Source organism: Chrysemys picta, chromosome 12 (assembly GCF_011386835.1).
Source record: "Chrysemys picta bellii isolate R12L10 chromosome 12, ASM1138683v2, whole genome shotgun sequence".
NCBI classification, from domain to species: domain Eukaryota; kingdom Metazoa; phylum Chordata; order Testudines; family Emydidae; genus Chrysemys; species Chrysemys picta.
The window spans coordinates 9,591,044-9,616,867 of NC_088802.1; the positions used below are offsets into that span (position 1 = coordinate 9,591,044).

The 25,824-nt window shown below is 50.2% G+C and overlaps 2 protein-coding genes and 1 long non-coding RNA gene across 8 annotated transcripts in view; 2 read left to right on the forward strand and 1 right to left on the reverse strand.

Annotated features, from left to right (window-relative positions):
* The window catches only part of LOC101949638 (zinc finger protein 239-like), a 34,299-nt gene extending 17,445 nt beyond the window's left edge, over nucleotides 1–16,854 (reverse strand). The window contains exons 1-3 of one of the 6 annotated variants that reach the window (XM_065564646.1): nucleotides 16,670–16,802; nucleotides 4,273–4,397; nucleotides 466–3,155 (exon numbers count right to left, since the gene is read on the reverse strand). In XM_065564646.1, the coding sequence (XP_065420718.1) occupies nucleotides 2,044–3,155; nucleotides 4,273–4,306 (1,146 nt within the window). In that variant the 5' untranslated portion in view covers nucleotides 4,307–4,397; nucleotides 16,670–16,802 and the 3' untranslated portion in view covers nucleotides 466–2,043. Of the gene's footprint in view, nucleotides 1–465; nucleotides 3,156–4,272; nucleotides 4,398–8,873; nucleotides 15,310–16,669 lie in introns of those variants that run through there. The other 5 variants (XM_065564645.1, XM_024112843.3, XM_065564647.1 and 2 more) reach the window with 5 other exon arrangements.
* A 67-nt stretch (nucleotides 16,855–16,921) lies between these two features.
* Nucleotides 16,922–24,222, forward strand: LOC135974991 (uncharacterized). Its single transcript, XR_010592060.1, has 3 exons — nucleotides 16,922–17,050; nucleotides 23,052–23,165; nucleotides 24,026–24,222. It is a non-coding gene; the product is annotated as an uncharacterized LOC135974991 (long non-coding RNA).
* Nucleotides 24,223–24,644: 422 nt separating this feature from the next.
* LOC103306886 (zinc finger protein 572-like) lies at nucleotides 24,645–25,666 on the forward strand. The gene has a single exon (XM_065564678.1). The coding sequence runs from the start codon at nucleotides 24,779–24,781 to the stop codon at nucleotides 25,472–25,474; it is 696 nt and encodes a 231-aa protein (XP_065420750.1). The 5' UTR covers nucleotides 24,645–24,778; the 3' UTR covers nucleotides 25,475–25,666.
* Nucleotides 25,667–25,824: the final 158 nt, after the last annotated feature.

Consider the following 25,824-nt stretch of genomic DNA (forward strand, 5'->3'; position numbering starts at 1 on the left):
AGTATCTGGGTGAAATTCTCTGAGCTGTGTTATATAGGAGCTTAGACTAAATCTTTCTGGCCAACAACTCTATGACTGTTATGCCCTACACCTAGCATGGGCTCCTTTGAACTGGTGAACCAGAAGGCTTCGCCATTGGGAGGAGTTCTAGGAGGTGGCGTGTTTAAGCTACGGTGGATTTTAGGGGGTCGCCACTGATTCGGGGAGCTGGGCAGTTGGACTGTGTGGTTACAACTCTAAGAAGATGGTGGTAGATAGGAGGCAGGTGAACAGGAAATGACAGAGGGGATTTTCCCTTGCAGAAAAGGGGTTTTTGCCACAGACACATAGATTTGGCAGTTCCGGGATGTGCTGCCTGTGGCGCTCAGGGTTGGGGAAAGACCACCTAAAAGAACGTTCCCAGGTGGACTCCAAGTCCGTTAAAGGCCATTTTTACTCATGATTCAAGACACAGGACTGTGGGAGTTGAGAAACTAAATTCGACTTTATTCTTTCCAAGCCAGAAATAAAAGCTAAAATCTCCTCCCCACACCCAGAGCCCAGCTCAGCGCAAAGCATTTCAGCCCCAGCCCAGCACGGTGCTGCTCCCGGCTCCCGCAGGCATCAGCAACGGAGCAACGTTGTACAGTGGGCAGAAAAATGCACCGGATCCATTAGAGACGCCGGGATTCAGTCACAGAGAAGCAAACCTGTGAGCAGGAAAGCCAAGGAGCTCAGGTTAACAGGAGTCAGACAACAGCACGGCATCTCCAATCTTGGCTGAGGGTTTTATCCCCCAGGGACGTCCTTGGCATGCGTGGGGTGAGCGTGACAGACAGAGTCTCTGTCATCTCAGTAAAAGACACTGTAGAGAGGGGGTATGGGTGAGAATCTTGGTTCACAGACTCCCCATTGCCCTCCAGTCGCAGCGATGGACGTCAGCTGGCCTCAGGGCCGGCCAGGCCTGTTGACTTCCCTAGTTTCCGTCCTATCTCTGCTCAGTCTTGTCCTCCCAGGAATCACTGATGCAACCAGCAACTCCACAAGCAGCATCATTTGAAGCCCTTTGGGATTCAGGGACAGTTTCACCCAGTGATCACAGACTATTTCCTGTCTCTCTCTGGCTTCAGTTCAGCAGTTAACAATTCTCAGCCTTGGCTGTCTGGCTCTCAGAGAAAACCCTGCAGTTTCCCAGCCCTTTCTCTCTCTCCCGACTGGATCTCCCGTCACTGCAGGGATCCAGCAGGAACTTCCTTCCCTGTTTTAGTCTCTGCCTCTCGGCCTGCGACTCTCAGACGGGCCCCATTGGTGTTTGCGCTGATGGTGATGTATAATAATCATTGTTCAAACAACACTAAGATCTCATGGCAAAGGTTTGGGAAATGGTACAAATAAAGGAAGGGCGTTCTGGCAAATGGTAATTTGTCTTTTGGAGTCCCCACTAAATCTGCACTGTGTCCTGTAAAACAAAACTGCTAGGTGACCAAACGGCCTTCAGCAAATAGAGAACAATCCACAATACAGGGTGGACTATAAGAAACTTTCAGGTTCATATACAGTGACATCCCAGAGCATGTTCCAGTTGATTCAAAATCAGGAGAACAGACTTACCCATACTCTACTCTGAACTATCAACACCTGCTTCATTCGGCGCCTTCTTATATGGTCATGTTGGTTACAAAAGTTTTAACACCATCCTAATGAAAGGAGAAAACCCAAATTCCCATCTGATGGAAACTGGAATTTAAGCTCAGAACAATCACACAGTGTGGGGGATTCATTTGAATTCTCCCTCCAGGTCTGCAACATTTTCATCTGCAGCCCTCCCGAGTCTGACTTAGCATGAAAGAAATCAAAGATACATGCAGGGGAATTGGATTTTTTTAAAATAAACTATGGCCAATCCTAGTGATGGAATTGATAGAATTTCTCTCCTGTGAGGAGTCTCTAACGTCAATTCCGCTCTAAGTATTTTCCGTGTTAAAGATATTTAAGAGGTCTGTTCCCTGTATGACTTTCCTGATGCGTGATACAAACTGACCCCAGCTGAAGCTTCTCCCACATTCAAGGTTTCTTTCCTCTGTGGATTCTCTGATGTCCAATATGGGTTGATTTCCGACTGAAACTTTTCCCACAGTCGAGGCATTTATAGGGTCTCTCTCCTGTATGCATTCTCTGATGTTTAATAAGGGCTGTGTTGTCAATGAACCTTTTCCCACAGTCCAGGCACTTATATGGTCTCTCTCCTGTGTGAGTTCTTTGATGTGAAATTAGATTTGAGTTCCAGCTGAATGTTTTCCCACACTCGAGGCATTTATAGGGTTTCTCTCCTGTATGCGTTCGCTGATGTGAAATTAGGTATGAGCTCTGATTGAAACTTTTCCCACACTCCAGGCACTTATAGGGTTTATCTCCCGTGTGAGCACTCTGATGTGAAATAAGATCTGAGCTCAGAACAAAGCTTTTCCCACAGTCCAAACATTTATAGGGTTTCTCACCTGTGTGGGTTCTCTCGTGCCTAATAAGATCTGAGCTCTGAATGAAGCTTTTCCCACATTCCAGGCATTTATAAGGTTGTTCGCCTGTGTGGGTTCTCTGATGCCTAATAAGGTTTGAACCCTGATTGAAACCTTTCCCGCAGTCAAGGCATTTATAGGGTTTCTCTCCTGTGTGGATCCTCTGATGTGAAATAAGGTTTGCGGTGTGACTGAAACCTTTCCCACAGACAAGGCACTTATAGGGTTTCTCTCCTGTGTGGATCCTCTGATGGGAAATAAGATTTGAGCTCTGACTGAAAACTTTCCCACAGACAAGGCACTTGTAGGGCTTCTCTCCTGTGTGGACCTTCTGATGTGAAATAAGATGTGACCGCCGAATAAAGATTTTCCCACACTCGCTGCATGTGTTTTTTTTCTCTTCTCTGGGCATTCTCTGCTTGGCTGTGCTTTCCTTGAGGTCCTTGCAATCTCCACCATCATTTATGGGTTCACACGGTTTCTTCCCTGGGTTGCATCCCAGCAGCCTCTCCGACCTGCGCTGAGTTCCACAAGGTTTTCCTCGTTTACGATCCTGGTAAAAATTCCGCTTGGTTCTTCCCAATACTGTTCCCTGCAGATCCACGTCCTCACAATTTTCCTGCCGTGGATTCTCCTTCTCACTCACCATCCCAGCACTCCCTGGAATACAGAGAGAGAATCCAGACAGGAGTTATCCCCAATGCCGGGGAGGAAGGAACGAAAGGGGAACAGCAAAGAGGGGAAACACAACACAACAACCGTTGGGGAGACCGAGAAAGGGAACATTTACTAATCCCTCTGTAATTTTTCCTTCTCTGAAGTGGGTCCCTGGTGCTCCATAATCCATTAAAATTGGGGTATTCCTTCTCAATGTCCGAACATAAAGGAGCCTCTTTCTTTTACACTCTCTCTCACTCTAGCTTCACTCTGTGCTGCACCAGGTACAACAACGGCACCACAGGGTGAAGCCAGGAACAGAGGTTTTAAAAATAAATTAAATAAAAAATGGAGCCTCCATGCTTTGAAGAAATAACCTAGTTCTAACAGACAACACAGAGCACCAGGGACACACAAGGGAGAAACTGGATTCTGCCTCCACATCCCTTCCAAACACCCAGGGGGAAGTAAAATTGGGGAGGGAAGCTCCTGCCAGATCTCCATCAGCGTGGGTGGGTGACATCTGCCCCATGGATGGAGCTGGTCCCAGGAAGGGAGGGGAGGAGACATGAATGAATACAGACAAGACAATACAATGCTTCTGGCACCTCAAAGGATGCAGGATAGAGATGAATTAGGTCTCCCTTGTGTTTCCGACTCTCCTATCCCATGGCTGGGGGAGTGGGGAGCAAAGTCTGTCAAACGGGCTGTGGGGACTATGGGGTCATTCCCCTGAAATCGCAGGGTCTGGCTGCACAGCTGCTGGGAGGTGTGATCCCCAGCTTGGTAGATGGACGAGCACGAGCGTTAAATAATAGCAGTGTGGCCATGGCAGCACAGGCTGTGGCTCGGACTACCCACCTGACTACAATCCTGCCCTCCTCCTGGGCATGTACTCAGGTATCTAACCCTAGCCGCTATATGCGTGGCTATTTTTAGGGGCTAGCTCTAGCAGAACTAGTGTATGTAAATCCCCCTGAGCTGGGAATCCCACCTCCCAGAGGCTGTGTAGACGTAACCTAAGGGACTTGGGAAGAACCTGAGCAGAAGCCAAACTGGCCACATCATAGACTTCCCCCGTCATAAGCTTCTAATAACCATGGAGACGGGAATCCCTTACCCAGCGAGGTCACCCTCTCATGGTTCTCCTGCATGACGTCCCTGTAGAGGGCTCTCTGAGCGGGTCCAGCAGAGCCCCCTGCCCTGGGTGAAATACACAGCCACCTCCTTGAAGCTCACCGGCACCTGAAACAATGAGAGTCCCCCACTCAGCACCTGCTGCTCCAGCTACAATCCCGCTATTCATGGGGGAGGAGGGCCGACAAAATGGAAGCTCTGGGGGGTGGGGAGGGAAAGGGTAGCAGAATCCCACCCTCACCCTGCTCAGAGCAGCCAGGAGGCTTTAGGGAGGGGAGAAAGAGGGAGCCCCTTGTCCCCCCAGCGGATGGAGGATGGCAGGGGCCTTCCCATTTATCTCAGGCCTTCTAGCCAGAGGCTTATACAGGTTGCAGGCTTTGAGGCTGTGACAAAGCAGGGGATTTTCTTAAATGTTTTGTATGAACACGGCATGTGCCTCAGTTTCCCCTGCCTGTTGCAAAGGTGTTTGATCTTCGCAGCAAACCCTAGGGGACCAGGTGTGACTGTCGTCTAGCTGTCCGGTCCCAGACAATGGACAGACATTTCATAAATTAGAAACGGATGGCTGGGGGGTAGGGAGGAGGCACCCTCTGCAAGAAGCCAGCCGGTTGCGACAAGTTTGAGAACAGAGAGAGAGGTGGAGGCCGGGTGACCGAAGGATGAGGAGCAGCAACTGGGTCTGACTGAGGGTGGGCTGTCACTCTCCTTTTTTGGGTCGGGGGAGGGGAGGGGTGGGAGAACCAGGACTTTGGGCTCTGGGTCTGACCAAGATGGGCTTTGCTGTAACGTCTTGTGTTCTGCGCTAACAAAGAACTTTTCCACGCTGTATTCCAGAGAACTAAAATAAACCCTTCTGTTTTACAGCGCTGGGCTGGGCATCACTGCGGAAGTTGGGGGTGCAGGACTCCCCTTTCAGGGGGGTGTAAGGTGTGCCCCCAGGTGGGCTCGCTGCGGGAGCTCCTGGTGTGGAACAGGGGTGCTGAAGGCTCTGAGGTGGCACTGAAGCCAAGCAGGAAGTGAGAATGCCTGGAGGGGGGACACACAGCAGAGGGTCCTGCCTGGGTTTGATTCAGAGCCGTTCCAGAACCCGTGACAGTTCCTCCCAACAGCTGGGTGGGAGGGGATGGGGCAACTCTGCTGGGCTTCACTGCTGGGTGCCCCCTTCAAATTTCACAGCAGCCTCTGGCTAGTGGGTTCAGGCTCCAGCACTGGGAGTCTGGTTTGTTTTCCCAGCCCTGCCCAGTGGGTTTCTTTCCTGTTCCACAAATGGGGGAATTTCCATCCCCCCGAAAGGGCCTGTTCTGAACATTATGCCACAGACTGAACATGTCCCAGCAGGTTTTCCCCACTCTGTCACCACCTCCCTCGCCCTGTGTATTTCCTGCTCCAGCCCTTCTAACACAAACCCACCAGCAGCCCCCTGAAACTCCCCTCTCTGAACGGGTTTCCCGTCCCCCTGCAGGATGTGTTGTGGTCACTGGGATCGGGCAGTCCTACCCCTGTGGGGAACTCCATTTTCAGACAGAGAGTGAAAGTTCATACAAAGTTACAACCACTGATAACAACAAATGTTGCTAGGAAAAGGTACACAAAGGAGATAGGCTGGGTCAGCCCCAACAAGAAAGGTCTAAATAGACATGGGAGGAGTGGGCCTGAAACCTGGGTCTCCTAAAACCCAAGTGAGCGCCCTGCCCCAGGGCTGGGGTCAGTCTCCCTCTCTCTCACCCAACACGTATGTAACCATTTATACATGGTGGAACAGCTTCAACGGGCGAGACTGAGGGATGTACCCCATAGCCTTATGCACCAAACTCCAGGAGAGGGTTCAGGGCTAGGAATCACTCAGCAGAGATAGCCATTTAAGTCCCTTTGAGGGGCAGGGACATATGACCCAACCCTCTCCGCAGCATTTCCCATTGGCTAGCTTCCCAGTCAGCATGCTGTTTTGTGGATTCCATTTTTAGGTGCTTAGCTCTGCCCAGGTATAATATAGGGAGCCTGGGAACCTAACTCAGGGTTGTGGCTTCACACCTAAAAGTAATGCTTAAGTCTCTGTACATCTAGCGCTCAGTGATTTTCCTTTGATCATTGGGGATTTAATCCCCCACCCACCCGATCTCCATTTGGTGTCACAGATTTTTAAAGCCAGAAGGGGAAGAGACCATTGAATTTAGAAAATCTAGTCTGAGCTCCTGAACTCAAGAATTGGAGAATCCACTGCTTCCCTTAGTAGTTTTTTTCCCAGTGGTTAATCACCCTAATTTTCCATTTGAATTTATCTGGCTTTCAGACATTCTTTCTCCTGATGTCTTTCTCTGCTAGATTGAAGAAGCGTTTAGAACCTGTTATTTTCTTTTCGTAATCAAATCAATGACTCAGCTCAATATTTCTCCTTCAAAACTGAGGAAATCTTATCTAATTTAAAAATTAGAATGCAAATATCAGTGAATTTTGAGATTTTCTATTACTATTCGACAACGGAGACAGAAAATTAGGGAAATATGAGAGGATTCACACAGGGCCGGCTCCAGGGTTTTGGCCGCCCCAAGCAGCCAAAACAAAAAACAAACACACACAAAAACAAAAAGCTGCAATCGCGATCTGCGGCGGCAATTCGGCGGGAGGTCTTTCACTCCCAGGCGGAGTGAGGGACCGTCCGCTGAATACCTGGACGTGCCGCCCCTCTCCGGAGCGGCCACCCCAAGCACCTGCTTGAGGAGCTGGTGCCTGGAGCCGGCCCTGGATTCACATGCCAACTAATTAGAAGGGAGAAGGCAAAATCTTTTTTTTCCTTAATAGTGGTTATTTAGAGAAATAAGTAAGCACATTTATACAGATAACATATTAGTCTATAAATAGAGAAACTGAAAACACTTCGAGGGGATTTTATATCAAAATCTGGCAAGTGAGAAAAGAGAAAAAAAACAGCGGAGGGGTTCCAAAACAATAGTTTTCTAATGGAGAGAAAACGGGCTAGATTAGTGGTGAGCGTATTGCTATATTTATACATAGGGTTGACAGAATTTGCTTTTTTTTTTAATCATTTCAATGGATAATATCAATGTTTGTCAGGATTTCTTTTTGTTTGTTTTTTATTTGAATTTTCACAGTTCTGGGAAATTATCGGGTTGGTCAGACAATAATTATTATATCTCCTCACTATATGTTCCATTCTATGCATCCGAAGAAGTGGGCTGTAGCCCACGAAAGCTTATGCTCAAATAAATGTGTTAGTCTCTAAGGTGCCACAAGGACTCCTGTTCTTTTTGCGGATACAGACTAACACGGCTGCTACTCTGAAAACTGTTATTATATGACTGTAGACATTGGGACTAAAAAAGTTAAAGCTTTATAACCATTAAAACACAAATGATCAGCATCACATGTCAAAATGTACCTATATATATATATATATATATACACACACACACACACACACACACAGTATATATATGCTTAAATCACACTGCAAGAAGTTCTCAAGCAGCTTTTTTCTTACTTTGCCTAGCTGTACACATTGTGATTATTATTAATGGAAATGTTTTTTCATCATTTGTGTGTGTAGGGTGAAACTGACGTTTACCCCCCCTCAAAATCTCATCCTTCCAAGCCTATTTATATAGAAGAGAAATAAAATGAACAGATTGATATCAAGATAACCCACACAAACTACACTAAAAGCATGTTATTAAGGCTGCCTCGCACTCATACATTAGGACAAAGGCTCTCAAGCTGGGGTCCAGGGCCCCATGGGTGGCCACAAGCAGGTTTCAGGGGGCCCACCAAGCAGGGCCAGTGTTAGACTCGCTGGAGCCCAGGGCAGAAAGCCGGAGCCCTGCCTGCTGGGGCTGAAGCTGAAGCCTGAGCAACTTGGATTTGCAGGGACCCCTGTGGTGTGGGGCCCTGGACAATTGCCCTGCTTGCTATCCCCTAACACCAGCCCCAGCTTTTATATGCAGAAAAACAGTTGTTGTGGCACAGCTGGGCCGTGGGGCTTTTATAGCACGTTGTGGGGGCTTCAGAAAGAAAAAGGTTGAAAACCCTGTATTAGGATACAGTCTGGGAGCGGGTCACACTCTGGGCTGTTCAGTAGACCAGGATCCTGCCCCCGTTCAGAGCAGGTGTCTCTGATGGAGCAAACAGGGCCCAGCAGCAGTTCAGTGCTGGGGAGATTCACCCATCGCTGGGGCAGGAAGGGGCCTGTCTCAGGGGAGGGAGGGGCTCGGAGGTTTGTAGCGGGGTTACATTTGCAGATCAATAATAACCTCCCCCTCCCCGCCCCCATTTCAGTCTCATTTCTCTCCCCTCCCTGACAGCCCAGCCCCAGGGACACAACAGGGAACCCCCTGGGGCCCGCCCATGCCCCCCCAGCCGCTCTCCCGCCGCCTGAACCCCCAGCTGGCCCCGGGGGCAGATCCTGGGCAGAGCCCGGGCGGCGACTCGCTGCTGGGGCCGCAGCTCCGGTCCCTCCGCCAGGCGCTTCCCAGCCAGGGAGCAGCTGCCCGGGGCGGCGAGATCTGGGGCCGCTGGTGCAGAGTCACTTTCCGGCCCGGCCCCGGCCCTTCCCCCGGGTCCCCCCATCACCTGCAGGCTCCGGCTCGGGGGCTGGGGCGGGCAGAGCCCGGGGCGGGAGGGGGGTTAGTGCCGGTCTCGCCCCGCACGGACCCCGCCGGGGAGCAGCAGCGGCTCAGCCCGGGCTCCCGGCTCACAATGGAGGATCTGACCCGGGAAGGTAAACAGAGGCCGAGCCGGGGCAGGCGCCTAGGAGCGGAGGCTGCTCAGTAGCATCTGCCGAAGCTGCTGCCCGGACTCCGCCCGCCCTTGGCATGACAATGAGTCTCCCCGCTGCTCCCAGGGCTACGGGGCAAATCCGAGGGGATGAAGGGGCAGGATCTCTGCGGGGGGGGGGGGGGGGGGACTGAATGCCCAGACAGCTGCAGCAGGGGAAGGAGAGGGGCTCAGGGGCTAAATCAGGGATGGGGGGCGGGGGTAGGAGCTGGGTGGGGGGCAGATGCTCTGCCAGATGGGGGCAGAGGGGAGACACCGAAGATAGGGAGGGGCAGAAGGGATGGAAGTCACCCCAGATACTGCTGCTGGCTCACCCTAACTGCAAAAATAGGTGTTGGGAGTCAGAGGGGCTTTCCCCTCCCTTTGCAGAAGGGTAGGTCTCAGTCCCCGCTTCCCAGGGCTGTGTTCTTGAAGGCCCAGGGCATCGCACTGCCTAGCCGATAGGCCGGGGTGGGCAAACTTTTTGGGCCGAGGGCCACATCTAGGTGGGGAAATTGTATGCAGGGCCGGGGCAGAGGGTTGCAGTGCATGAGGGGGTGCGGTGTGCAGGAAGGGGCCCAGGGCAAGGGATTGGGTCAGAGGAGGAGTGTGGGGTGTATGAGGGGGCTCAGGGAAGGGGGTTGGGGTGCAAGAGGGGTGCAGAGTGCAGGAGGGGGCTCAGGGCAGGGGTGCAGGAGGGGTACAGGGTGTACCAGGGGCCTCAGGGCAGGGGGCTAGGGTGCACGGGGTCCACAGGGTGCAGGGCAGAGAGTTGGGGTGCAGGCAGGGGGCTTGGGGCAGGAAGTTGGGGGGCAGGGTGTAGGACGGGGCTCATGGCAGGGAGTTGGGGACAGGAAGGATGCGGGGTGCAGGGTGTACGAGGGGGCTTGGGGCAGGGTGCAGGAGGGGTTCAGGCTCTGGCCTCCGGTGTAGCCCCACAAAATGCTCTGCTCCCGTTTTGCTATTTTGGGTGTACTGAGCATGCTCAGTCCAACTGAGCATGCTCAGTAACCTTCGTTGTAGCCACTGCCCTCTCTCTGCCCTCTCTCTGCCCTTACTTCTGCTAACGATTTGCTCCCTCCTCTTTGGGGGGGTTTAAAAGTATTAAGGGGGCAAATCGCAGCGGGGGGGCTGTCAGGGTCTGAGCAGGGGGCAGAATTTTACTGGCCTGGGGGGTTCAAGCTACTGTAGGTAGCGGCAGAAGAGGGGCTGAAGGGCAAAAATCGGTGGTGGGGGGTGAGAGCCGGGGTTAAGCGGGGGAGGGGTGACACTGCCAGACCCCGTGCGGGTACAAAACCCCCGTTTAGGGAGGGGGAGGGGGGGGAACAGTGACCCCGTGGGATGAGCCACACACTGTGCTCGCTAATCTAGGGGTGTGGGGGGGGCAGAGGCTGTTTTTGTTGTTCTCACAGGGACGCTGCATGTCAGCCTCGGAGCAGGGGGCGGGTTCCTGGGGCTGGGGTCTTAAAGGCACAGGCCTCCAATTCCTAGCCTGTCAAAGATTAATCAACGCAGCTCCTCTCTATCCTATACAAGTGTTGCAGGGCCAGGGCCGCCCAGACGGGGGGGGTCAAGTGGGGCAATTTTCTGCAGGGGCCCCCACGAATATGTCGGAGGCTGCCCCCGCCTCCGTCTTCCCCCGGTGTCTCAGCGTGCCGCGTCCGGGAGCGGCCCTGGCGCACTGCAGCGCGGTGGCTCCAACGCGGTCCGGGGCCGCTCCTGGTCGCAGCACACTGAGGCTCCAGGAGAGGGGGTAAGCGCCATGGTAAGGTGTGGGCCCCCCCCCCGACCCCATCCTAACCATCACCATCACCCAGCAACAGCCCATTATGTAATTGCAAATGTATACATCCCATTAAAGCATTGAATGTTTTTAAATAATGTATTTCGTGTATTTTCAAATTATTACAAATTAATTTTTGAATGTATGTCACTGGTTATTTTTTACATTTCAAAATACATGTTACTATAGTATTGCAACTGTTTTTATGGAAGGGGCCCCCAAAATTGCTTTGACCCAGGCCCCCTGAATCCTCTGGGCAGCCCTGTACACGGCTACGTTACTGATCCAGCCAGGAGACTGAATGCGGTGAAATATTGTACAGACACCCCCTCCCTCCAACTCTGCCTCTCACATTTTGAATATGTAAAAGTGTCTTCTATCAGTTTCTATGCCTATATGAAATCACTGCAGTTCATTTCTCTTATATAACGTGCTGAGTTGCTAACTCCCTCCCAGAGCCCACATGTCTGCACCCCCTCCTGTACCCCAATCCCATGCCCCAGGTCAGAGCCTGCACCCCTCACTCAAACTACCCAAACTACCTATAGCCTGCAACCCTCCTGCACCCCAACTCCATCCCAGAGCCTGCACCCCAAAAAGGGATGGATTAACTTTTTGTGGGCCTGGTGCTAAACATATTTGTGGTCCCCCAGGGGGGAAATGGGGACATGGGGCATGGGGTGCAGAGTCCTCAGAGCGACGGGCTGGCCGGGGGCAATGGGAGATGGGTCATGGCACGGCAGGAACAATCCTGCTCCACCTAGCCCAGTACAATGGCACTGTTTACAAACCGGGAGCTGCCAGACGCACACTGGCCATCCCGGCCCTGTGCTCCCATCATGCTTCTTCCTCTTCGGGGTGGGCCCATGACCCCAAGGGTGATACCAGAGTGGCCCCTTTGGTCGATCTGCTTCCTCCTGGCTAATGTGACAAATTGATCTATTGTACGATTGAGGCGCGCTGTTTCACGTATTTGTGTGTGAGTCCGTGAAAAGGGAGGTAAGCTTTGGGGGTACGGAGCATGCCCCTGAGCCCAAGGTGAGACCAGAGTGGCCCCTTTCATCGATCTGCTTCCTCCTGGCTAGCATGCCCCTGAGCCCAAGGTCATACCAGAGTGGCCCCTTCCATTTTTTCCACTGGCTTCCGCCTTCCTTATTTCCAATGACTTGTCTGCTCATGCACCTGTCACTGGTCCATGGGGTTGCGAATTAGGAGGGATGGGGTTTGTGGTCAAAAACACTCATGGTCTGCTTCCTCCTGGCTAATGTGCCAAATTGATCTCTATTGGTCAATTGAGGCGCACTGTTTCACGTTTTTGTGTGTGAATACGTGAAAAGACCCCCACAAACCCCCATGCCCAGTGCTCTCCCACAGACCACTCTGAACCCCCCCAGATCCTCTCACTGCCCAGTGCCCCCTAGCTGTAGACCCCCCACAGACCTCCGACAACTGCACAGTGCCCTGCCCCTCCCCGCCCAGAGCCCCCCTGCAGATTCCCTCACTGCCCAGTGCCCCCCACCGCCCCACTGCCACAACTGCACAGTGCCCCACCCAGACCCCTGCACACTTCCCAGTGCCCCAACACACACAGATCTTCCCACCCCTCACTGCACAGCACCCCCCCAGACCCACCTACTCTCCCACACCCTAACCCCCAGCCACAATACCCGGCCCTGATGGGAGGTGACTGTGTCTGCCAGGCTGAGCCGGCAGCGCAGCCACAGCTTGTCCTGGGGCAGGATAACTCCGGCCCTTGGGGGTGCAATCAGCCAGGCTGGCAGTCACGACTGGAACACAGGTATGGAGGGGTATGCGCTGTTTAGGAAAGACCGGGACAAAGGTAAAGGTGGGGGGGGGGCATTGTATGTCAATAGTAAAGCTGTAAAGAAATAATAGTCGATGGAATAGATAACACAGAGTCCGTCTGGGCAATACTCACACTGGGTAAAAGGACTACTAGAGCCTCTCCGGGGATAGTGCTTGGGGTGTGCTATAGACCGCCGGGATCGACCCAGGATATGGATAAGGAACTATTTAATGTGTTTAGAGAAGTAAATACTAATAGAAACTGTATAATTATGGGGGACTTTAACTTCCCGGATATAGATTGGGGAACAAACGCTAGTAGCAATAATAGGGCTCAGATGTTCCTAGATGTGCTTGCTGATCAATTCCTTCATCAAGTGGTAGCTGAACCGACGAGGGGGGGGGGCATTTTAGATTTGATTCTGGTAAGTAGTGAGGACCTCGTTGAGGAAGTGGTAGTAGGGGACAATTTGGGCTCCAGTGATCATGAGCTAATTCGGTTTAAACTAAATGGAAGGAGTAACAGAATTAAGTCAAAGACTAGGGTTTATAATTTAAAAAAGGCCAATTTTAACAAATTAAGGGGACTGGTAAGGGAAGTGGATTGGGCAAACATATTAATGGATCTAAAGGCAGAAGAAGCCTGGGATTACTTCAAGTTAAAGATGCATGAGCTGTCAGAGGCCTGTATCCCAAAAAAGGGAAAAAGATTACTAAGCAAGAGATTTAGACTGAGCTGGATGAGCGACCGACTCAAAGGGGCGATTAGGAAAAAACAGAAAGCGTACAAAGACTGGAAGAGGGGAGTGATCAGCAAGGAAACTTACCTTAGTGAAGTCAGAGAATGTAGACATAGAGTGAGAAAGGCCAAAGGCCGTGTAGAGTTGGACCTAGCGAGGGGAATTAAAAGCAATAGTAAGAGGTTTTACAGCCATATAAATAGGAAGAAAGCAAAGAAAGAAGAAGTGGAACCACTGAAGACTATTGCCAGGGAGGATATTAAAGATAATCTAGGCATGGCGCAATATCTCAATGAATATTTTGCATTGGTGTTTAATGAGGCCAATGAAGGTATTAGGGTTACTAGCACCATTACAGAGGGGCATTCAGGATGGGGGATTACCGTATCCGAGGTAGAAACAAAACTCGAACACCTTAATGGGGCTAAGTCGGGAGGACCGGACGATCTTCATCCGAGAATATTCAAGTAATTGGCGCGGGAAATAGCAGGCCCATTAGCGATAATATTTAATGAATCTGTAAACTCGGGGGTGGTCCCGTTAGACTGGAGAATCGCTAATGTGGTTCCTATTTTCAAGAAAGGGAAAAAAAGTGATCCGGGTAACTATAGGCCTGTTAGTTTAACATCTGTAGTGTGCAAGGTGCTAGAGAAAATTCTGAAAGAGAAACTAGTTGAGGACCTGGAGGTTAATGGCAATTGTGATAAATTACAACATGGTTTTACGAAGGGCAGATCGTGCCAAACGAATCTGATCTCCTTCTTTGAGAAAGTAACGGACTTATTAGATAAGGGAAATGCGGTGGACCTAATATACCTGGATTTCAGTAAAGCGTTTGATACTGTACCCCATGAGGAATTATTGGTTAAACTGAAAAACATGGTGATTGATATGAAAATCCAGAGGTGGATAAGGAATTGGTTAATGGGGAGACTGCAGCGGGTCGTATTGAAGGGTGAACTGTCAGGTTGGAGGGAGGTTACTAGTGGAGTGCCTCAAGGTTCAGTTTTGGGACCCATTTTATTCAATCTATTTATAACTGACCTCGGAACCGATTGCAGGGGTGGGCTGATAAAGTTTGCGGATGATACGAAGGTGGGAGGCGTTGTAAATTCGGAGGAGGATAGGGATATTCTGCAGGGAGACATGAATGAGCTTGTGAATTGGAGTGTCAGAAATAAGATGAAATTTAATAGTGAAAAGTGTAAGGTGATGCATTTGGGGATGACTAACAACAATTTTAGTTACAAGATGGGGACGCATTGGTTAGAAGTAACGGAAGAGGAGAAGGACCTAGGGGTCCTTGTAGACCACCCCCAGGCAGCGACAGCCCTTTTGCACCAACCATCACCATCACCCAGTGAGAGCCCATTACGTAACTGCAAATGTCTACATCCCATTAAAGCATTTAATGTTTTCAAATGTTGGATTTAGTGTATTTTCAAATTATTACAAATTAATTTTTGAATGTATTTCACTGGTTATTTTTTACATTTCCAAATACATGTTACTAGAGTATTGCAACTTTTTTTTAATGGAAGTGGCCCCCAAAATTGCTTTGTATATGATGCAAATTGGAAGAGTAAAGTAAAAAAAATCCCTTTTCACGGATTCACACAAAAAAAAGTGAAACAGCATGCCTCAATCATGCAATAGATCAATTTGGCACATTAGCCAGGAGGAAGCAGACTGTGAGTGTTTTCCACCACAACCCCATCCCTCCCGTTTCGCAACCATCCTCCCAGAGGAAGCAGACCGGGAGTGTTTTCCACCACAACCCCATCCCTCCCGTTTTGCAACCATCCCCCCCAGAGGAAGCAGACCGGGAGTGTTTTCCACCACAACCCCATCCCTCCCGTTTTGCAACCATCCCCCCAGAGGAAGCAGACCGGGAGTGTTTTCCACCACAACCCCATCGCTCCCGTTTTGCAACCATCCCCCCCAGAGGAAGCAGACCGGGAGTGTTTTCCACCACAACCCCATCCCTCCCGTTTTGCAACCACCCCCCCACCCAGAGGAAGCAGACCGGGAGTGTTTTCCACCACAACCCCATCCCTCCCTTTTTGCAACCATCCCTGGACCAGTGACAGGTGCATGAGCAGCCCAGTCATTGGAATTAAGCAAGGAGAAGCCAGTGGAAAAAATGAAAAGGGGCCACTGTGGTCTCACCTTGGGCTCAGGGGCATGCTCCGTTCCCCCAAACCTTACCTCCCTTTTCACGGATTCACACACAAAAAAGTAAAACAGTATGCCTCAATCATGCAACAGATCAATTTGGCACATTAGCCAGGAGGAAGCAGACTGGGAGTGTTTTCCACCACAACCCCATCCCTCCCGTTTCGCAACCATCCTCCCAGAGGAAGCAGACCGGGAGTGTTTTCCACCACAACCCCATCCCTCCCGTTTCGCAACCATCCTCCCAGAGGAAGCAGACCGGGAGTGTTTTCCACCACAACCCCATCCCTCCCGTTTTGCAACCATCCCCCCCAGAGGAAGCAGACCGGGAGTGTTTTCCACCACAACCCCATCCCTCCCGTTTTGCAACCATCCCCCCAGAGGAAGCAGACCGGGAGTGTTTTCCACCACAACCCCATCCCTCCCGTTTTGCAACCATCCCCCCAGAGGAAGCAGACCGGGAGTGTTTTCCACCACAACCCCATCCCTCCCGTTTTGCAACCATCCCTGGACCAGTGACAGGTGCATGAGCAGCCCAGTCATTGGAATTAAGCAAGGAGAAGCCAGTGGAAAAAATGAAAAGGGGCCACTGTGGTCTCACCTTGGGCTCAGGGGCATGCTCCGTTCCCCCAAACCTTACCTCCCTTTTCACGGATTCACACAAAAAAAAGTAAAACAGTATGCCTCAATCATGCAACAGATCAATTTGGCACATTAGCCAGGAGGAAGCAGACTGGGAGTGTTTTCCACCACAACCCCATCCCTCCCGTTTCGCAACCATCCTCCCAGAGGAAGCAGACCGGGAGTGTTTTCCACCACAACCCCATCCCTCCCGTTTCGCAACCATCCTCCCAGAGGAAGCAGACCGGGAGTGTTTTCCACCACAACCCCATCCCTCCCGTTTCGCAACCATCCTCCCAGAGGAAGCAGACCGGGAGTGTTTTCCACCACAACCCCATCCCTCCCGTTTTGCAACCATCCCCCCCCCCCCCAGAGGAAGCAGACCGGGAGCGTTTACCAAACTGCTACGCTGCGTGGCAGAAACCGCTCCCAGTAGCAAAACGGGAGGGGAGCATTTTGTGGGGCTACACCGGCCCGGCGCCGCTTACCTCAAGCGGCTGCGGGGTGGCAGCAGCTCACACGGGTGCCAAGGCAAGCAGCCTGCCCTGCCCCGCCCCCACTCCAGGAAGCCCTGCGGCCCTTGGGGGGGGGGGGGCGGAGGGCTCCGCGTGTGCTGCCCTTGCCCCGCCTCCAGGTACCTCCCCCGAAGCTCCCATTGGCCGCGGTTCCCCATTTCCGGCCAATGGGAGCTGCGGGGGGCGGTGCCTGGAGGCAACCCACAGAACCCTCTGCCCTCCTGGCCAGGGCCGCAGGGTCCTAGTGCCGGCCGTGCCGCGGGCCGGATCCAAAACTCTGAGGGGCCCAATCCGGCCCGCGGGCCGTAGTTTGCCCCCCCTTGCGATCGGATGTATTGAGCTGCTAAAGGAGACGTGAGTCAGATAAATATTTTACATTCACCCCCCCACACTCAAAAAATATAATTCCAATATACATTTTGAATGTTGAAAATAATCCCTGATCTCTTCCTGTCATCCACCCTAGTTTCACTCCTTTCAATTCTTTACTTTTTTAAATGTTATTTTTTTATTCCTCTTAGTATCTCATCATTCCCCTTCATTAACACCCTGCCGATGGATGTCACTGTGCTACTTAATTGATATTTTTAATAGCAAATAATCATTGAAGGTATTCATAGTTGCTAGTAGCCAAGGCCGGCTCCAGCGTTTTTGCCACCCCAAGCAGCGGGAGGAAAAAAAAAAGCGGTGATCAGCGGCAATTCGATGGCAGCTCTACCGCCACCGCTTTATTGTTCGGCGGCAATTCGGTGGCAAGTCTTTCCCTCCAAGAGGGACTGAGGGACCCGCCGCCGAATTGCCACCGAACAGCCAGACGCTGGTTGGGGCGCTGGTGCCTGGAGCTGGCCCTGCTAGGAGCTTCAGCAATCACATCTCACCATGTTTCTAGCATAGCGCTCCCTGTTTGCATTGCAACATTAGTTTTAATTCTATACTTTTGTTCTTTTCTTCATTTTTTTAATACACAGGTTTATTCTTTGGGATCATGTGACATTCAGGCTGACAGATTTCCAGATTTGTTGTCAAAACTTCTTCAGTTTCCTCCAGTGCGCCAATAAGGATTCCCTTTGTCACCTGTTATTTAGCCTCTCTGTCCCGCACCAGCACCCAAGTGCTTTTCCATGTCATCACTTGTGCGTAGAACTTGGTTCCCAAATATTCACCACAGGCCAGATTTTTAAAGGACGAAAGCACCTGGACGCTTCTGAAAATCCCACCAGTTGCTTAAATACTTTTAAAAATCTGGACAAAGGACACTATAGTATCTTGTATGAAATCCTAATCAAAGGCAAATTTCTACTGTAATTTTTTTTACTAAATATAGGCATGCAACCCTGAGATAGATTGATAAGCACAAGTATTCAAAAATCCATACACCTAAAATGGTGTACATTCCTATAGCATTCAATACCACTTTGGACTTCCAGGAACACATGATTCCCCCCTCCCTTTGTAATTGAAAACTTACTAAAAATCCTTATTTTTAAGAATAATTCCCTATCTTGCAAACACTGAAGTGCCCATTTTACTCTTCTGTTACTTTGCTATCAGGACTGCTATCATGTCCCGTCTCTTCTCTTCTCGTCTCTTCTCTAAACAAACCCAATTTTTTCAGTCTCCCTCGCAGGTCTTGGTTTTCTAGCCCTCTAATAATTTTTGTTGTCTCTTCTCTGGACTTTCTCCAATTTGTCCACATCTTTCCGGAAGTGTGGCGCCCAGAACTGGACACAGTACTCCACTTGAGGCCTTATCAGTGCTGAGTAGAGTGGAAGAATTACTTCTTGTGTCTTGCTTATAACACTCCTGCTAATGCATCTCTGACACTAAGCGCCCCTGTATTCACACCCTACACACTATTGTAATAATCTTTGTACAGAATAGGCCGTGTGAGATAGCATTTGAAAACAAATAACTCACTGATCATTAATAATCATGCATCATGTATGTATGTGGTGGGTATTAAGAGTTATGGACATATGCTGGAATCAGAATTAAAATGTCTTCAAACCAGGTATGTGAGGAGGAGCCTGAGGTCCTCCTGCCCCTTGAAACAAGTTCATTGAACGTTGGGAGATATCTTCGGCATCCATCACTAGACAGATACAAGAGGGCAGAACTCCCAATCCCATATTGTCCCCAAATCTGGTGCTCTCCAATGTCCAGCTCAGAGAAATAATATGGTTCATTTGTTCCTCTAAAGACACAAAAACACATCACAGTGTGTCATTAGATTTTAGGAAAGACCTAACTAAGCTTCTCCTGCTGGTTGTAGACTCCATGCTGTCTTCTCCCCAGGTTTGCCTCCACCCCCTTCATAGCTTGATGGGTCTCTTTACTGCTTATATGTAAATTGAGGTAAACACACATTCCTTTGTTTAGGATAGACCTGTTTATCAACTTCCCCTGCATGCCTAGTCTGAAGACATTTTAATTATGATTTCAGTATATGTCCATAACTCTTAACCGGCTCTGTTTACCTTCCCGGGTCAGACGCTGCCGCCTCCTCCATGGTGAGCCGGGAGCCCGGGCTGAGCTGCTGCTGCTCCCCGGTGGGGTCCGTGCGGGGCGAGACCGGCACTAACCCCCCTCCCCACCCCGGGCTCTGCCCGCCCCAGCCCCCGAGCCGGAGCCTGCAGGTGATGGGGGGACCCGGGGGAAGGGCCGGGGCCGGGCAGGAAAGTGACTCTGCACAAGCGGCCCCAGATCTCGCCGCCCCGGGCAGCTGCTCCCTGGCTGGGAAGCGCCTGGCGGAGGGGCCGGAGCTGCGGCCCCAGCAGCGAGTCGCCGCCCGGGCTCTGCCCAGGATCTGCCCCCGGGGCCAGCTGGGGGTTCAGGCGGGGGGAGAGCGGCTGGGGGGGGGCATGGGCGGGCCCCAGAGGGTTCCCTGTTGTGTCCCTGGGGCTGGGTTGTCAGGGAGGGGAGAGAAATGAGTCTGAAATAGGGGGGGAGAGTAGCGGGGGAGGGGGAGGTTATTGTTCACCTGCAAATGTAACCCTGCTACAAACCTCCGAGCCCCTCCCTCCCCTGAGACAGGCCCCTTCCTGCCCCAGCGATGGGTGAATCTCCCCAGCACTGAACTGCTGCTGGGCCCTGTTTGCTCCATCAGAGACACCTGCTCTGAACGGGGGCAGGATCCTGGTCTACTGAACTGTGAGCCTCTCACAGACTGTATCCTATAACACATGTGCCAGGCAGCCTGCTGTTAGTGTAGTTAGTGTGGGTTATATTGATATCAATCTGTTCAATATTTTTTTCTTTTATATAAATAGGCTTGGAAGGATGAGATTCTGGGGGGTAAAGACCAGTTTCCCCCTACACACACAAACAGATGAGAAAGTACAGCAAAAGCGTAGTTATCCGGTTGGGAGAATGGAGGGTGCCAGTTAATCAAATATTTTGGTTAACTAAGAGTTATACTTACCCATGGAATACTAATTTTCAAAGGATTAGAATACGATAAAATGAATAAAGTAAAAAGTAGTAGACAGGTACTCACCAATCCAGTCACAGACTGCACTGCAGAGTGGTTGGTTTCTTGAAGCAGTTAGGTGTATACAGGGCAAGTTTTCTATACAGCAGGTTATCTTATGGCACTACATATCACTATGGGCAGCGCATCGCATACACCCAGATCACTGAAAATACACTGAACACTAAAGCGATACTGAACATCATTTAATCGTTGTTTGATGATTCAGAAGGCACTTCAGGACCTTGCAGTGCCTCAGGGTCAGCATTATCAACATCAATTATCGTTGTAGACGTAGAAGGGGTAGGAGATTGGGCTGAATCTGTACTGACCCTATGACACACCCTGGAAGCTGCTTTTTTGAATAAATCCCTGAGATCCGCTGGCTGACCTGTCTTCTGCCTCTTTGGCATAAAAGTAGAGTGCAGAATGTGCAACTTCTGGGCAGTATACTAGTCCCGGTTACTAGACTGAAGATTTGTATTGGGAGAGATCAGAAGTGCCGGTTAATAGAGATATCCCATCTCCTAGAACTGGAAGGGACCTTGAAAGGTCATCGAGTCCAGCCCCCTGCCTTCACTAGCAGGACCAAGTACTGATTTTGCCCCAGATCCCCAAGTGGCCCCCTCAAGGATTGAACTCACAACCCTGGGTTTAGTAGGCCAATGCTCAAACCACTGAGCTATCCCTCCCCCCAAAAAATTAAAACTGGAAGGGACCTTGAAAGGTCATTGAGTCCAGCCCCCTGCCTTCACTAGCAGGACCAAGTACTGATTTTGCCCTAGATCCCTAAGTGGCCCCCTCAAGGATTAAACTCACAACCCTGGGTTTAGCAGGCTAATGCTCAAACCACTGAGCTATCCCTCCCCCCCGAGCTTTCTGGTTGATAAAGTGCCGGATAACACAGCTTTTACTGTATTTCCATGGATAATAATTGAAACGTCCAGCTAGGCAAAGTAAGAAAAATGCTGCTTGAGAACTTCTTACTGTGTGATTTAAGGATATATAAGATTTCCTTAGTTTTGCAGGAGAAATAGTGCCCCGAGTCATTGATTGGATTACAAAAAGAAAATATCAGGTTCTGAAAGCTTCTTGAATCTAGCAGAGAAAGGCAGAAGGAAGAAGAATGGCTGAAAGCCAGATGAAATTCAAATGGAAAATTAGGCTGATTAACCATTGGGAAAATCTACCATGAGAACTGGTAGATTTTCCATCTCTTGAGTTCAGCACTGGCTGGGTTTCTGGTGGAGGTGTTTGAGTCCAACACAAGTAACTACTGGGCTCGATGTAGGAGTAACTGAATGAATTGCTCTGGCTTGTATTGTTCAGGAGGTCAGTTTAGACTTTCTGAATTCAGTGGTCTCTTCCCCTTCTGGCCTTAAAAATTCGTGACACCAAATGGAGATTGGGGGGAGGGATTAAACTCCCCAGTGATCAACTTTCCCCCCTGATATCTGAGAAGCAAATTGTTTCCTCCATAATTAAGAAGCCTCCCTCATCTAGGGGACTAGTGTCTCCCAGACACTGATGGGCAAATCACCCAGTGCTACATATACAAAGGGACTCAGGTATTACAACGATCAGCATAGCAGCACCTAAGGTTTAGTTGCCTTGAATCCCAGCGGGAACCACAATCTGAGTTTGGCTCCCAGGCTCCCTATATTATATCTGGGCAGAGCTAAGCACCTAAAAATGGGATCTACAAAACAGCATGCTGACTGGGAACTGCCTGAGATAGCCAATAGAAGATCATAGAATCGTAGGACTGGAAGGGACCTTGAGAGGTCATCTAGTTCCTGCACTCAAAGCAGGACTAAATATTATCTAGACCATACCTGGCAGGTGTTTGCCTAACCTGCTCTTAAAAATCTCCAATGATGGAGATTCCTCAACCTCCCTATGCAGTTTATTCCACTGCTTAACCACCCTGACAGTTAGGAAGTTTTTCCTAATGTCTGACCTAAACCTCCATTTCTGCAATTTAAGCCCATTGCTTCTTGTCCTAAAATGCTGAAGAGAGGAGTCAGTCATATGCCCCACCCCTCAAAGGGACTTAGGCAGCTATCTCTGCTTGGTCATTCTCAGCTGTAAACCCTCTCCTGGAATCTGATGCATAAGACTATGGGGTTTTCCAGGGTACGTCTCTCCGAGGGCATGTCTACACTACAAAATTAAATCGACTTAAGTTAGGTCGACCTACAGCCACCACAGCAATTAAACCGGCTTTTCACATCCACATTACACTCCTTCTGTCAGTGGTGCTGGAGCACTCCCAGGGCAGTGGGGCTCCAGCTGTCAGCCCCACACACTCCAGCTGTTAGCCCCGTGCGGCAGGGCTCAGGCTGACAAAGGCAGCAGCAGGTGATGAAAGCAAAGCAGTGTCAGCATGAACACTGCATCAACCTAAATACATTGACCTGAGAGATATGCCCCTCGTGGGGGTGGAGTTATTAACTCAGTCTAGTGGGCAACCTACATCAGTGAGAGCAACATTTTGGTGTAGATGCTTACAGAGTTAGGTCAATGTCAGCTCCTCATGTCGACCTAACTCTGTAGTGTAGACCAGGCCTCAGTCTCTCCCGTTGAAGCTGTTCCACCATGCATAGGCGCTGACTCCGTGGGTGCTCCAGGGCTGGAGCTCCTCTGGCTAGTAGGTATGTGATAAATGAGATGACCCTGCCCTCCTCCACCGGCTGTGAGGGACAAGGAGCTCTCTCTCCCCTTCTGAAGCCTCCTGGCTACTCTAAGCAGGGTGGGGGTGGGACTCTGCTACTCTGTCATCCGCCCCCCCCCCCCAGCTTTCATTTTATTGGCCCTCCTCCCCCATAAATAGTGGGATTGCAGCTGGGGCAGCAGGTACTGAGTTGGGGTCTCTTGTTGTTTCAGATGCCGGTGAGCTTCGAGGAGGTGGCTGTGTATTTCACCCAGGGGCAGGGAGCTCTGCTGGACCCTAGTCAGAGAGCCCTCTACAGGGACGTCATGCAGGAAAAATACGAGGAGGTGACCTTGCCTGGGAAGGGCTTCCTGTCCCTTCGTTTATTGGAAGCTGGGGGGGGACCGTGATGTGGCCAGTTCAACTTCTGCTCAGGTTCTTCCCTGGTCCCTTACGTTACGTCCACACAGCCTCGGGGAGGTGGGATTGCCAGCTCAGGTAGATTTACATGCACTAGTTCTGCTAGAGCTAGCGCCTAAAAATAGCGGCACAGATAGCGGCTAGGGCTAGACACCTGAGTACATGCCCAGGGTTAGAGCAGGGTTGTACTCAGGTGATTAGTCCGAGCCACAGCCTGTGCTGCCATGGCCACACTGCTATTATTTAACGCTCGTGCTTGTCCATCTACCAAGCTGGGGATCACACCTCCCAGCAGCTGTGCAGACAGACCCTGCGATTTCAGGGGAATGACCCCATAGTCTCCCCAGCCTATTTAAGCCAGACTTTGATCTCCACTCCCCCAGCCACAGGATGGGGGAGTCAGAAACACAAGGAGGTATCAGGCATCATATTGTCCTGTCTGTATTCCTTCATTATTTTCAAAACCTCTGTTTCTGGCTTCACCCTGTGGTGCTGCTGTTGTACTTGGTGCAGCACACTGTGAAATTAGAGTGAGAGAGAGGGTTTAAAAGAAAGAGGTGCCTCCATGCTTGGAGGATGAGGAGGACTATCCCAGTTCTAATGGATCATGGAGCACCAGGGACCCACTTCACAGAAAGAAAAATGACAGAGGGGTTAGTAAATGTTCCCTTTCTCGGTCTCCCCAGCAGTTACTGTGTTATGTTTCCCTTCCTTGCTGTTCCCCTTTCGTTCCTTTCTCCCCGGCACGGGGGATGACTCCTGTCCGGATTCTCTCTCTGTGTTCCAGGGGGTGCTGGGATGGTGAATGAGAAGGAGAATCCACAGCCAGAAGGTGGCGAGGACGTGGGTCTGCAGGGAACAGTATTGGGAAGATCCGAGGAGATTTTTTATGAGACTCACAAACGAGGAAAAACGTGCGAAAACCAGCACAGGTCAGAGAGGCTGCTGGGCTATGACCCAGGGAAGAAAACGTGTGAACCCATAAATGATGGTGAAGATTGCAAGGATCTCAAGGAAGCCCAGCCCAGCAGAGAATGCCTATAAAAGAGAGAAAATACACATGCACCGAGTGTGGGAAAAGCTTCATTCAGAGATCACACCTTATTTCACATCAGAGGATCCACACGGGGGGAGAAACCCTACAAGTGCCTTGTCTGTGGGAAAGGTTTCAATCAGACCGCAAACCTTATTTTCCATCAGAGGATCCACACAGGAGAAAAACCCTATAAATGTCTTGACTTTGGGAAAGGTTTCAATTAGGGTTCGCATCTTATTAGGCATGAGAGAACCCACACGGGCGAGCAACCTTATAAATGCATGTACTGTGGGAAAGGTTTCATTCAGAGCTCAGATCTTATTAGGCACGAGAGAACCCACACTGGTGAGAAATCCTATAAATGTCTGGACTGTGGGCAAAGCTTTGTTCTGAGCTCAGATCTTCTTTCACATCAGAGTAGCCACACGGGAGAAAAAACCCTATAAGTGCCTGGACTGTGGGGAATGTTTTAATCAAAGCTCATACCTTATTTCACATCAGAGAATGCACACAGGAGAGAAACCCTATAACTGCCGTGAGTGTGGGAAAATGTTCAACAGGAACTCAAATCTGATTTCACATCAGAGAACTCACACAGGAGAGAGACCATATAAGGGCCTGGACTGTGGGAAAAGGTTTATTGACAACACAGCCCTTATTAAACATCACAAAATCCATACAGGAGTGAGACCCTATAAATGTCTTGGCTGTGAGAAAAGTTTCAATCAGAGTTCACCTCTTATTCGGCATAAGATAACCCACATAGGGGAGCAGCCCTATAAATGCCTAGAATGTGGGAAAAGTTTCGTTCTGAGCTCAGATCTTATTAGGCATGAGAGGACCCACAGAGGTGAAAAACCCTATAAATGTCTGGACTGTGGGAAAAGCTTTGTTCTGAGCTCAGTTCTTATTTCACATAAGAGAATGCACACAGGAGAGAAACCCTACAAATGTCTTAAGTGTGGGAAAAGATTCAGTTGGAGCTCAAATCTGATTTCACATCAAAGAACTCATACAGGAGAGAGACCGTATAAGTGCCTGGACTGTGGGAAAAGATTTATTAACAACTCAGCCCTTTGTAAACATCAGAGAATGCATACAGGAGAGAGACCCTATAAATGCCTCAACTGTGGGAAAAGTTTCAGTTGGAGATCAACCTATATTCGACATCAGAGAATCCACATGGCGGAGAAACCTTGAATGTGGGAGAAGCTTCGGCTGGGGTCAGCTTGTATCAGGCATCAGCAAACCTATACAGAGAATAGACCTGTTAAATATCTTTAACATGGAAAATGCTTGAAGTGGAATTGACAGTGGAGACTCCACACAGGAGAGAAATTCTATCGATTCCATCCCTAGGACTGGCCATAATGTCTTAAAAAATAAAGCCAATTGCCTTGAACATATCTTTGACTTCTTTCATGCTAAGTCAGACTCGTGAGGATTGCTGGTGAAGATGTTGACAGGTTTCAGAGCGGTAGCCGTGTTAGTCTGTATCAGCAAAAACAACGAGGAGTCCTTGTGGCACCTTAGAGACTAACAGAAGGACT

Bases quoted from the DNA above. Each gene is read 5' to 3' on its own strand.
- LOC103306886 (XM_065564678.1), top strand. From the start codon at position 24,779: ATGCACACAGGAGAGAAACCCTATAACTGCCGTGAGTGTGGGAAAATG.